General features: G+C 41.6%; 1 protein-coding gene across 5 annotated transcripts in view; it reads left to right on the top strand.

The window, feature by feature from the left end:
* The window catches only part of ddr1 (discoidin domain receptor tyrosine kinase 1), a 57,945-nt gene that overhangs the window by 42,866 nt on the left and 1,918 nt on the right, over positions 1–13,161 (top strand). For 3 of the 5 annotated variants that reach the window (XM_021320387.2, XM_036135162.1, XM_036135160.1), the window contains 8 exons: positions 176–342; positions 607–814; positions 4,526–4,645; positions 7,352–7,653; positions 7,754–7,881; positions 9,932–10,129; positions 10,219–10,486; positions 11,953–12,102. In XM_021320387.2, the coding sequence (XP_021176062.2) occupies positions 176–342; positions 607–814; positions 4,526–4,645; positions 7,352–7,653; positions 7,754–7,881; positions 9,932–10,129; positions 10,219–10,486; positions 11,953–12,102 (1,541 nt within the window). The remainder of the gene's footprint in view (positions 1–175; positions 343–606; positions 815–4,525; positions 4,646–7,351; positions 7,654–7,753; positions 7,882–9,931; positions 10,130–10,218; positions 10,487–11,952; positions 12,103–13,161) is intronic. The other 2 variants (XM_036135161.1, XM_036135163.1) reach the window with 2 other exon arrangements.

Genomic DNA, 13,161 nt, shown 5'->3' on the forward strand with positions numbered 1-13,161 from the left:
TTTATTCACACCGTCAAGGTTAGTAAATGTAACTTTACATCATGCCACGTTTTTATGAGTTCTTCAGATGAAGTGTCTTTCGGCGAAAAATTTAAAACTGTAAACTTCAGCGAGTTTTTGGTACTCAAATGCAAAGACGAAACAAGTTGAAATATATTTTATTTTCTTCATCCAGGGCGGGAATTTGCTGCCATTACTCCGAGGGCGGGGCTTCCTGTAGCCAAAGACGATGGCAGTAACACAGCTATTCTGATTGGCTGCCTGGTGGGCATCATCCTGCTGCTGCTGGCTGTTATAGTTGTCATTCTCTGGAGGCAGTACTGGAAAAAGATTCTGGGGAAGGTGGGTTGAGAGTCAGACCTTGATGTTTTACACCACTGATGTTTTCTCTAAGTTAGAAATATTTTATTTCGTGAAGCCGAACAGACGGTTGGATTTTGTTCTAAATTACTCATGAGAGAGAGAGAGATGTTCGCAGTCTTTTGCGAGTGAACCAACCCATCTCCATCTGGATTTATATTTGCTACTAATCAGTCAAAGATTAAAGTCCGTTTCCAGAATTTGATCACCCATTTGCCCTAATGCTTCCTTCACGTTGCCTCTCAGGCCCAGGGCAGTCTGTCCAACTCCGAGCTCCGGGTCCATCTGTCCGTCCCCTCAGACAACGTGGTCATCAACAACACGCACAGCTACTCCAGCCGCTACCAGCGTATTCACACGTTTCCCGACGACCGGGACCCTGACAGAGACGGGGAGGGCGAATACCAGGAGCCCAGCGCTCTGCTCCGGCCCAGAGACCACAGGGACAGCACGAGTAAGTTACAATCCGTTGCTTAGGGCTTTAAATGTTGCTTACCTTGATGAATTGTTGGTTGTTTTTTCTAAGTCAGCCTAAAAAACGTGTTTCAGAACATAAATAACGTGACATAAAGTGTTCTTAAAGTCTGAAGTCATCCTTTTTGCTTTATTATTTGTTCCTGACCAGCAACATTTCTTTAGAGGGTGTTTTTAAGCTTTCAATGCAGTTTGGCTGCTTTTCTTCTCATTAGTCCCTTTCAAACACAGTCAACCTTCTCTGCCAGGGCTTATTTTTAATTAATTGTGTTTTTATATGATTGTTTTATTCTTTTATTAATAGATGTTTCAGTTAATCAATCAAAATAACCAAAACCCTTTTTTTTTCCTGCCAACAAAGCTGTTTTCTTTTGTTTAAATGCCCTTTTGTGTTTGTTGCATACCACAAAACAAAAAAGGTAGATAAAGATTTGCACTTCAAAGTATGAGATATTTAATGTCACCCACATCATAAAAATATAAAATGAGGCCTTATTTATGCATTTACAAATAAAAAAGACAAAGTATTCAGACTGTCAAAAGTAATGGGATTAAAGTGGAGACAAAAAAACAAAAAAAGGCATCAGTTCTGTTATGAGCTACTCATTCTTAAAATGTAATAAAGGAGACTCTACATGATTTATGACTTATATTTATTTATTACTGTTTGTATTTCTTGAATTTATCCGGTTTAAATCTGATCGTTTCGACATTAAGTACTCTACCAGCCACAACCTGGAAAGATAATTTCAAGCTGCTGTTTATGATGCTTTTTTTTTAAATAACCAGTATGAGATCTATGGGTTTTGGGATGTATTTACTGCATGATTAGACTCTTATGGATATGCACCATTTTTCTCAATTTACTTTTTGGTAAACACTAATTTTAACAAGTTATCACTGGGGAAAAATGTATGCAATGGTTTAAAAAGGCTCACAAATTCACTACAAATGTAAAAAAAAAAAAAAAAAAAAAAATCGTCATGCTGTTAAAGTCTAGCTGGTAAGAAGACAAACACAGCATGTGTAAATATTGTTATGGCTGATTCTTCGTATAAAACTCATTCTTTTGTTTCAAATTATGACAATAAAACTGTGATAATTTTTGTACAAAATTTGATCTTGTTTCAAAATATTAGCCTGTAGTGAACACAACTAAATGTGACAAAATTGGATGAAGTAAAAGTGATTTAGTTGGCTGCAGCAAGTTTGCACATCAACACAAACAGCTACAGCATTAAACAGTCAAGTGTGTCTAAGGCTAGCTGCAACCTGCAGGGAATAGTAGCCATATTCACTTTTTTTGCCCTTATGTAGCCCATATTTGTTTTTTGTTTTTTTTAGATGATGTTCTGGAGAAAAAAATTTTTTTTAATCGGATCCTGACCACTTATTTATATGGTACAAAATTGGATACCCAACTTTTATATATTTAAAAGTGTGAAAGTATCACAATTTTGTGTTGGAGGGGTAGTGGAGCTTACCTGACTCCGCCAGATAGATTTGCTCCGCATATCCATCTGGAAACCTTCCGTTTAAGTAATTTTGGGAAGGGGCGAAAATACTGGTTAGCTGATTGGCCTATGTTGGTGATAGACGGGCCAAATAAACCAATCAGATTCGTCGTCACTCTGTTACGAGCGACGACGAAAACACAACCACAAGCCAAGCTACTCTTGCTGCTGCAGGTAAAGGCTCGTTAGCTCAGCAAAGAAATACTCTGTAATTCCGATAACACTTGCTCGATAGCCACGCTAACGCTAGTTTCATCGGCTGAAGCCGCCATGTTCTTTAGACTGAACTGTCGCGCTTCCCGTTGCGTCACACCTCAACCCGCCTCAAAGCCAACGCTGATTGGACGTTCGTTTGGTGAACGGCTCCAAATTTTCTTTAACGGAGAGTAGCCAGACTGATCTGCGAGTGAAACCTTGAAAGCTCGCGAGATCAGGATGGTCTCACGAGGCTATAGTGGAGCTGCAAGTCTTAATGTAAAAAAAAATGGATCAAACATGTTTGGCAGACAAAGTTGATGGAGCTGGTTATAATTTTGTCATCTCTGATTGCTCTCCAACTCCAGAACTGTAGCATCCACGGCCAAAGACTGCTCATCACTGGGGTCTGGTGTCAGTTGCAGTTCAATTAAAATGTGAAAAACTCACTCGAAAATCTCAGCAAAATAATTCACTTTTGCTGAGTATTGCAGTCTGCAGTGTGAAGAAGCCTAAACGCCTCCATAAACACATATTCAGGGGGAAACGTAGCAGACATGTGTAACGTCATAAAGTGTTTTCAGCGGCTTTAAAAAAAGAAAAAACTTCCAGCGGCTTTGTCTTTACAGGCTCATCAGTAATTTCTGGGCGTTGTCTCTTTAGCCGTGTTGTGTTTCCGTTGCTGTGGTTTGCAATAAAACTTTACAGAATGTCAAAACCTATCATGGCCTGAATAAAAATAATTTAGATATCATCCGAAGCTGAAAACTTTAAAAAACATGCTATACCCCGACTGACTTGACAGTGAAGCAGAAGCTTTATCTGCCATGTTTGTTTTGAAGTCAACCAACCAGCGACTGCAGCTGAACACGACTGATGTTTACAGCTTGCACACAAGCACCCCTGCAGACTGCAGCCAGGGGACTTTCTTCAGAGTCAGCAGTCAGGGGGGAAACGGCTTTAACTTTTGAGAAAAGCTTTATGAAAATACCAAAGCGAAATTCATTAAAACAATTACCGTAAACTCAAAACACTGACATTGACAGATTATTAAAGTCCCCATAATCGATTAAGCCGACTAGTTTCATCGGCCTGACACTGCACAAAATGTTGGCATGAACTGGCACACGGACAGAAAATAAGTGAAATAGCAGCTAAAACCTAAAGGAAAAAAAATAAAAATATCTCCAGAAAACTGGAAAAGCTGTTAACATGTTGTCCGACAGGGAAGTATGTAAAACACGTCCTCAGCTGCACACAGCTGGCAATAAATAAGCAGAAAATGTGACATAAATCCAACCTTCCATATGTACCACATTTACATTTCTACACTCATGCTTGTGGTTTGTACCACACTGCTTAGTTTGCATGCCTGTGTTTGTGCTTTTGCAAACTCGTTTGGAGACGGGACGCGACAAAAGCAAAAAAAAAAAAGAAAAAAATCCTGATGTGGCGTGCATATCCAGAAAACAGTGGTGTTACATTATATTCTGCTGTGCCAAACAAAAGTAAATCAGTTTAAACATTCTTCAAGGACGACTGGTTAAATGAAGATGCACAGTGCAAGGGGGGGGGGGGCACAAAAGAGCTATTGTTCTCAGGAAAGGGGAAGAGAAGGGAGGAGAAGCTGAGGCTTAAAGAAGAAAATGCATTCCTTTGCTTGCGTTGTTCCTCTGGAGGTTGGCATGCCATCTTTACTAGGCGCCTGCAAAGGTCTGAAATAACAAGAGTAACAAATATCCCATGCAGTCAGATTTTTTTTATTTTTTTTATGTTCGGTTGTGTTAACTTGCCTGTTACTGAGATGTCCTTCCTTCCCGTGCTCAAAAGGCAAACCCTTATCATCCCTGGTATGAACAAGGACACGCTAACACTGTCATCATTCTGTTTTGTTCTGTCATGTTTTTTTTTTTTTGTACACCCCTCCTCTTTCTGTACGTTTGTTTGTGTGTTTGTGTGTGTGTGTGTGTGTGACCTCATAGCCTTGCCGTTAAACAATCCGGCCTATCACCTGCTCCAACCAGATCACAGAAAAGGCTCCAGAGCCGTAGTTGTCCCGAGATCCAATCGGGCTCAAGAAAAGAGCCTCAATGTGCCCCAGGGTAAGAAGCCTCAGACTGGGCCGGCACAGTCAGGAGGATTCCCTGCTTCTCTACTCACTTTGCCCGCCTGTCGGCGCCGAGGCAGTAGAAGTCTTTCTGCCAAATATTAACAGTCTGTTTCTGCATGTAACCGTCTCATTCACTCTTCAGATAACTTTCCTTTGTTTGAAGGGATACTTTGGATTCTAACGAACTGCAAAGCTTATTTTTTATACTTGGTCAAGCTCAGTTCCTGTTAATGCAACAGGAGCACCAGGTTATTGGTCTGCAATTTTGGTTATTCAGCCGAAAATATTCTGGCTAGCTTATAAACTGACCTTTATTTTGTTAATAGACCACTCTTTTAGGAATAACAGGTTTGATTTGTTTGGACTAACTGTTAATTTTCATTAGATTTTGCTTTGGGCTTGATATGTCTGGCATGTAGCACACCTCCAGCCAAACAGTGACCCTAAACAGCACAACGGCGGCACAGAAAATCTCCAGCAGTTAAAACATGAAATGTAAAAGAAGAGAATGTATATCGGTTATTAAATGGTTACACACACCCCTGTTTAAATGGCAAATTGTTTCAATCTGAAATGTATCATGAGCAAATCTCTGTGGAGGATAAGGGAGATGAATATGAAGGCTGCAATAACCCAGCACCGAATTCTTCAAACTAGAATATTCACACCTGCCACCAATTCTAATGAATCTAATCGACCATCAATGAGGTTCAGCTGTCCCTGTAGGATTTTCCTGACATTTTCTCACTGGTATAATTTGGCGAGAGCCGTTGTTTGCAGATGCATCCTATCCTGAATGGGAAAACTTTCAAATACCAGCTAATTTTGACCCAAAACCTTGAAGTGTCTGCAAGAAAGCTGAAGAGGAAGAGAGATGAAGAGAGTCTTGAGAGTGAATTCAATGCATCAAAAACACGACTTCACCAGAAGAAAGGAAACGTTTTGATGTGGTCTCGTGCAGAACTACATTTTACAGAAACATTTTACTTTAGGTCTGTTGAAGATTGGAGAGACCACAGCCTTCCACAGAGAACTGTGGAAGGGTGTTGCCAGGTCAAGATGTGGACACTGGTTGGATCTAAAGGAGCTTCAACAAAGCAGTAGTTTAAGGGTGTTACACTTCTGCAATAAGGTCATTGCAAATATTTTTGCTATCTTTCCAGATCGAGTCAAACTACCTCGTTTTGAATCTTGTTATAATCCGTGCATTGCCTTAGACTTATCCAAGATCGGGTCCTGGCACAACAGGTCCAGGAGAGAAACCCAGACACCCCCCAGAAACATCCTCCAGCTCATTTTAGGGAACTTCAGTACCAGAACAGACGGGATATATATATATATATGTATATATAGTCCCTCATGCAACTTTTAGGTCATGATCCAGACCTCATGACCGTTGGTGAGGGCCAGAACGTAGACGGACCGGTAAATTGAGAGTTCTGCTGTTTGGCTCAGCTCTTTCTTCACCCCATCAGACTAGACCAGCGCATGCATTACTGCAGATGGCCGCCTCAAACTCTAGTCAGTTGTCATAATACAGTGCAGTTAACTTTAATTGGTAATGACAGCAAGTAAATAGTTGTCTTAGGAAGCTCAGCCAGATTGCATCGAGTCATTGACGAGTTTCTTTAAGCACTTATGTGGGAACCTACTGCCAGACTCTCCTGAAGCGTGGCTGCAACTCATCCTATTTCTTTCCAAGCTGTCATAAATAGATAAGCAGTACTGAAGTTAACTGTATAATACACAGTATCGTGATCTATTAGCTGCAGTTGCATGTAAATTTAGGCAGAAAATTCTCCTATCAGGCTCATCATTATTTCAAAGGTAAAACAACTTAGTATTCAGGTCCCTCTCTCCCTACAAGCCCATGACTCAAGTGCTGTCTGAACCTTTTGGGAGCCGCTGGTATCAAACGTAAAATCATTTTTATTTTTTTTTTGAGGCGTTTTAATGTTATCAGCGAGTAAAAATGTAGGTTCTAATTTAGTTTGAAATTAGGAGTGCGATAGGCTGTAAATGAGCAAAGAGTGGTTCAATATGAAGTGTTTCATACCCATTACGCATGCAGGGAGATGCAGCAATATGTCTCGTATCGATGTGATAAACTTATATATTATTTTTGCTCTCGCTGGAATAAAGCAGGTCATTAGAGGGTGAATGTGTACTGTCGGCTGACTAAATGAAACGATGATTGATGTACTGACCGCACTGCAGGAGGCCGCAGAGGGGAGTGCATTCACAAAATTGTAATCCTTCACAACTTGCAGGGGTGTGTCCATAATTCTGCAGGATGGCAGCCTCACTGCATAATTTCTCCTCCAGCTCAGCCTCCCAGTAGATGAATGAGCTCGCAGCTGTGCTCAGGACCATCATCTGTTCTTCTGTAATAATAAATAACCTTATCATGGGCCAGGAGAGCTGACTGTGTGGAATAAAAAAAATAAATAAAAAAAAGTCGTTAAACTTGTTTTCGGTTATCTCGGATTGGATAGATTTTTCTTTTTGACATTTTTTAGTTTTTGTGCAGAAAATGTTGGTATTCAGCTGAAATCCAAACTATCCCTTCAAAACAAGCTGCCTGACTTTATATCTTCTGATCCTGTTTCTGTAGAGGGCCGTTTTGAATCGCTCGCTTGTTCTCGGTTATCCCGTCATTTCATCCACGCGGTCGGCCTCTTTTCTTCCTTGTCTCCAGCTTGTGGTTTGGACTTGGACCTGGAGAAAGGCTTCCCCCCAGCACACGAAGAGCCTCCCCCCTATCCTGGCTCCCCGCCTTATCCATCTCTGTCTCCACCAGTCTCTCCCCCGCTGCCTCCCAGCGTCCCGCATTATGCCGAGGCAGACATTGTAAGCCTGCAGGGGGTCAGCGGCAACAACACCTACGCTGTGCCGGCCCTGGCCTCCTCCAGCCCTGGTGCCGACGCCCTGCCGCTGCCGGAGCTGCCGCGCCAGTGTCTCGTCTTCAAGGAGAAGCTGGGAGAGGGACAGTTCGGGGAGGTGAGAACCGGCAAAGACGGAGGACATGTCCGTGTGATCACTGCTCTCTATCAATACCTGGCTCTTTATTTATTTTATTTATTTGTTGGTGTGGTCAAAGGTGCACCTGTGTGAAATTGAGAACCCTCTGGACCTCCCGATCCTGGAGTTCCCCTTTAATGTGAGGAAAGGTCGCCCTCTTCTGGTGGCAGTGAAGATACTGCGCCCAGATGCCTCCAAGAATGCCAGGTTTGTATCCTCCTCGTCTGATCGCCTTCAGCGTGGTTTACGTTTTTCCTTTCTGTCGTTACAGCTTAGCGCCTCATTTGTGCCTTCGTGTTCACTGAACTACAGCGTTTCCCTTTAGACATGAAATTAAAGGGAGGATTTAGTAAAAATAAAACACTTTTACAAACTCCTCCTCTGATTTACAATGTGAATGCTATTTTGTTCCTAATACTACAATACATAGATATTTTTTGAATATATAAATGTAGCATTTTCCCTCATTCATATCCTATGGGCTTTATTTGAATAATTTAGAAAGTAATCAAATATTTATTTATAAAGTAAGAATTTGAATGTCATAATACAGTGTAGGAGGGGAATTTGTTGTGTCTCTGAGAAAAATAAACACAGATAACGCAAAAAATTTAGTTGGACAACATATTTCATTGATTTCATTATTTGATTAACTGAAGCGGTTAATCAAGTAATGGAATCAATTTTAAAAGAAGAGGGGGAAATATATCAATCTCACACTCATGAATTTAGCTAAAGTCAGCCTTTTTATTTGAGAAAGTTTATTCTGTGTTGGGCAGTACCAGCGTTTAGAAATAAACATTTTCAGTAAAATCATCAGTGGTGCAATTACTGGCACCCCTGCTTCTAAAACCCTTTTGCCAACAGGACGGCATCTTCCTTTATGATGTTTCACAGGATCGGAGCAGAGAGAAAGATCTTTGGCCATTCCTCTTTCCACAGTCTCTCTCCATCATCCAGTCTTATGTTTCAGCTCCTCCCACAGCTTTCTGATGGATTTAGGTGTGGGAATTAAAATGGCTATGGATAAAGATTTGTTTTGGATAATTCAACTCAGACTGGGGTGCCTTTTTTTTAATTCTCAAACTAATTGCTGTAACTAATAAAGAAAATACAAGAAATGAGGGTTCAGTATCTTCTCCACAAACTCCTTGACGTTTAAAAAAAATGCATCAATCTTCTCAGCCAATGGTCTCAGCCATCTCCAAAACAATTAAAGGACATAATAGTTTTTATTTTCTTTATGCCATATATTTTGAGATCAGCATAAAGGGTATTTCCTGCCTATGCCGAGCTATAATATTTAATTTTGGCTCAATATTCACACTTAGTTTGTCACCAAAATAAAACAAAGGTTGCGTAGCTATGAATCCCAGATGACTGCCAGAGCTTCTCTGTCATCCTTCGTGAGAAGTTTCTGTAGGAACAGAACCTCGGATGACGTCAGACTTTAAAGGATCTGATTGGTCATCCAATCTGTCACAGGCGTTAATACTGGAATGGCGTAATGGGAGCATTCAGTGCTTTCAGCGCCGCCCTCTGGTGGTCTGGAGGGATGCAATAGAACTCATAGGTCATGAAACTCTCCAGGTTCATTTGAAGAAGAAAAATAAGCTAAAACAGATGCAGTGATGTGAGGAAGGCTGCTAACCTGTTTGAGGGGATTATCTCAGACAGATCTGATCAGGAGCTGCTGGACTGTGGCTGCAAACACTTGGTACCCTTTAGTTCTCAGACAGAAGATCTCTCAAAATCTCCTGCTGTGGAAAAAGTGAAAAGATGTTTGGAGAAAGGTGGCTTAAGTAAGTAACTCAGTCCTGAACCACACTGGGAGTGGGTGTGAAGCGGCTTTAACTGGGTCAGCATGATTAGACACGTCTGCTGTGGATAAAGACTCCACTGTTGAGTTGAGTTCAGGCTGAGATTGATGAAAAGATCTTTGGTAAACAAAGAAAGAACTGTAGCGGTTTGCAGAGCTCTGTTACAGAGCTCAGGAACATGGCTGCATCTCCATAGTTTCCAGACTTAGACTTTTTATGAATTTATTAAGAGATGGAGCTGCACAAACATATCGACCTAAAGAAAACAAATCTATATGAACCAAAGTGCAGAAAGCTGGAACTTTATGTTGGATTTTTTGATTCTTAGGAGGAGCGAGAACTTGTTTTGTTGATTCATCTTCTTCTTTAATCATCTTAGCAGAAACAAACCTCTGATCTTTTTTTTTTCTCCCCACATCTCCTTTTTCTTGTGGTAGAAACGACTTCCTGAAAGAGGTAAAGATCTTGTCTCGCCTGAAGGACCCAAACATCATCCGGCTGCTGGGAGTGTGTGTGAGCAGTGATCCCCTCTGCATGGTCACTGAGTACATGGAGTGTGGAGACCTGAACCAGTATCTGTCCCAGCGTGTCCTGCTGGATAAAACTGAGCCTTCACACAACACGCCGACCATCAGGTAACTTATCCAATAAAGTTTACATCCATGCCCTTTAAATTCACCCTCCTAACTTAGTGTTCACACTTGCCGCTTCCCTTGTTCTCCAGTTATCCAGCGATCATCTCCATGGCCAGCCAGATTGCATCAGGAATGAAGTTCCTGTCCTCCCTGAACTTTGTGCATCGGGATCTGGCCACTCGCAACTGCCTGGTCGGCGGAGAGAAGGGTGAGAGCGGCGAGGATCAAGGCGGGGAGCGTCACATCAAGATAGCCGACTTCGGGATGAGCAGAAACCTGTACGCCGGAGACTACTACAGGATCCAGGGCAGAGCTGTGCTGCCGATACGATGGATGGCCTGGGAGTGCATCCTCATGGTGAGCAGCCAAACATGTCTGTTGGGTCGTGAATGACTTGTTATATGAGGGCCAGGTTTATTTTCATATGAACGGCTTTTAGTTTGATCTACAATGGTTTCTAGATGGTTGAGTCAAAATGTAAGACTTTTCTAGACTCAACTTTCTCAATTTCTCACTTTCTTAATTCCTACTTTAACACAATTTCAAAAGTTCACAATAAAGTCATGGCAGATTGTTATATGGCTTTAAAAATAGACCATGAAAGATGGATGGATGGCAGTGTTGTAGTCAAGTCACTATGCTTCGAGTCCGAGTCCAGGTTCGAGTCTCCAGTGTTCAAGTCTGAGTCAAGTCCAAGTCATTAAAAAAAAAAGTCAAGTCCGAGTCGAGTCACTATTGATCAAGTCGAGTTCAAGTTCCGCACTAAAGTAAGCATAGCCTACATGTTTTAAACTAAAAAAAAATCCACATAGCTGTGGTGTCGCAGTTCATAGGCACGTCCTAATGCCGCCCGCTATGTGATGTATGACATCAAGCAGTAAGATTCCATTGCACTAATAATTTAGATATTAAAATCATACACCAAATAATATTCTAATGACATTTTAAAATTATAGCCTAATGATATAAAAAAAAGTCGAGTCTTTTTCTCAATTTCCGAGTCAGAATGATCTGAATGTAGGAGTCCGAGTCCAAGTTCGAGTCATCAGTGCTCAAGTCCAAGTCAAGTCATGAGTCTCTAAATTTAGCTAATGACTCGGACTCAAGTACTACAACACTAATGGATGGATGGATGGATGGATGGATGGATGGATGGATGGATTGCAGCAAATCCTGGCCAAGGCTCTTTTTGCCTGGAGTTTGCATGGTCTCCCTGTGCATGCGTGGGTTCTTTCTGGGTACTCCAGCTTCCTTCCACAGTCTAAAAACATGACAGTTAGGTTAATTGCCCCTCAGAGGTGTGTGTGTGTGTGTTGTTGTTTCTGCTGTGTCTCTGTGTTATCCTGTGATGAACCTGTCCAGGGTGTACGCCTTGCTGACCACTGGAGATAGGCTCCCCTGGTGACTCTGAAAGGATAAGTGGGTATAGATGACGAACGGATGGATGCTATTTTCCCTATTTATCCAGACGTGGAAAACAGTCAGATTCCATAGTTTTCCAGACTGCGAAGGCAACTCTGAATGTATACATTTTTAATTGTACTGTAATTTACTACCAAGTTAATGCAGGTCAAGGCTTTTTGGATGTTAATAGTGAAATTATACGAAAAAAAAAACCATCAAAAAAACAAACTAATGCACTCAATAAAAACAGCGATTCATTAATAAAGCACTCACACGTGAAAGAAACCCATTAAAATTTGTCATTCCTCTCCAGCAGACTCCCCTTTTATGATAATGATGCTTATAATCGATGGGACACTAATGGAGACTGTGATGATGGAGGCAAAGGTTGACGCGTGTGTGTTGGTGTGTGTCCTCAGGGTAAGTTCACCACAGCCAGCGACGTGTGGGCGTTCGGGGTCACTCTGTGGGAGATGCTGAGCGTTTGTCAGGAGCAGCCGTACTCCAACCTCACAGATGAGCAAGTCATAGACAACGCTGGGGAGTTCTTCAGAGACCAGGGCAGACAGGTATGGCATGCAGGAAAATAAGCATACGCCACAACATGATCACAGCTTTGCCGGCTTAAATGTTCATTTTGGGCTCTTTAAAAAGTGACTTAACCTCATTAAAACACGGGTCAGACCACAGGATGTTTTCTTAAAGGTTTTGGAAATCTTTAAGATGTTTTAGAGCAAATCTGAGATGGACCTTTGCATTACTGATGATTTTGGCCTTAAAGGTCTCCCTGAATGACGTGCTGTGATGGTTCAGTCTCTCTTACTGCTGAATCATAAACTCTGAAGGCAACGGAGGCCTGCAGGGCTTTACATGTTGTTCTGGGTTCCTTTGTAAATTCCCGGATCTGAGTTTTGCTCATGGCCTTCCTGCTCACCAGTCTCACAAATCCGCCATTTTTATTTCTCGGAGCGATTTTTGTAGTCCACTCCGACGGATGCCAAAGCTACAAGTGGACAAGTCATTGGTTGTTCATTACAGCGTCCCCCAGCATACTCCAAAAATGGCTGATTGGGGTGAAGTGGAACGCCGTGTACCTGGTGGGGGGGGGGGTACCTCCCTTTAGATTTAAAGAGACAGCACCAAAACACGTTGTTCTCAGACGAACCTCAGAACAGGGGGAGTGTAGTGGTAAATCTACGAGGAATTCAGACTAAATCATTGCAGCTCCGCTTTATATAGACCACAACTGAATGATTTCAAGTCAAAAGGAAGAACTTAAAAGCAGAATATGTTCCTTTTTTAAGTATTTTTTTTAAGGTTAGCTAGAGAAATTGCTAACCTTAAGGTTAGCTAGAGAAATCTAAAACGTGTGTAATCAGGATTTCACAACGGCAAATATATTTTCAGAGAGGGCTGGGCTGGTTTGTGAATATATAAAAAAAAAGTTAAATGATTTGAAATGTAAATATGACAGTAAAAGAGGTGATCTGCAATACTTTCCTACAGTACTCTACACTATAAGCGATTAGCCTGACCAGCGTTACTAAAACAGAAGTTGCTGTGTGTACGAGAATGTTGAACCTTAGCTTCCCTCTGAGCTTTTTAAAAGCACGCCAACGGCTCCACAT

The sequence above is a fragment of the Fundulus heteroclitus genome, chromosome 3 (genome assembly GCF_011125445.2).
Source record: "Fundulus heteroclitus isolate FHET01 chromosome 3, MU-UCD_Fhet_4.1, whole genome shotgun sequence".
NCBI lineage: Eukaryota > Metazoa > Chordata > Actinopteri > Cyprinodontiformes > Fundulidae > Fundulus > Fundulus heteroclitus.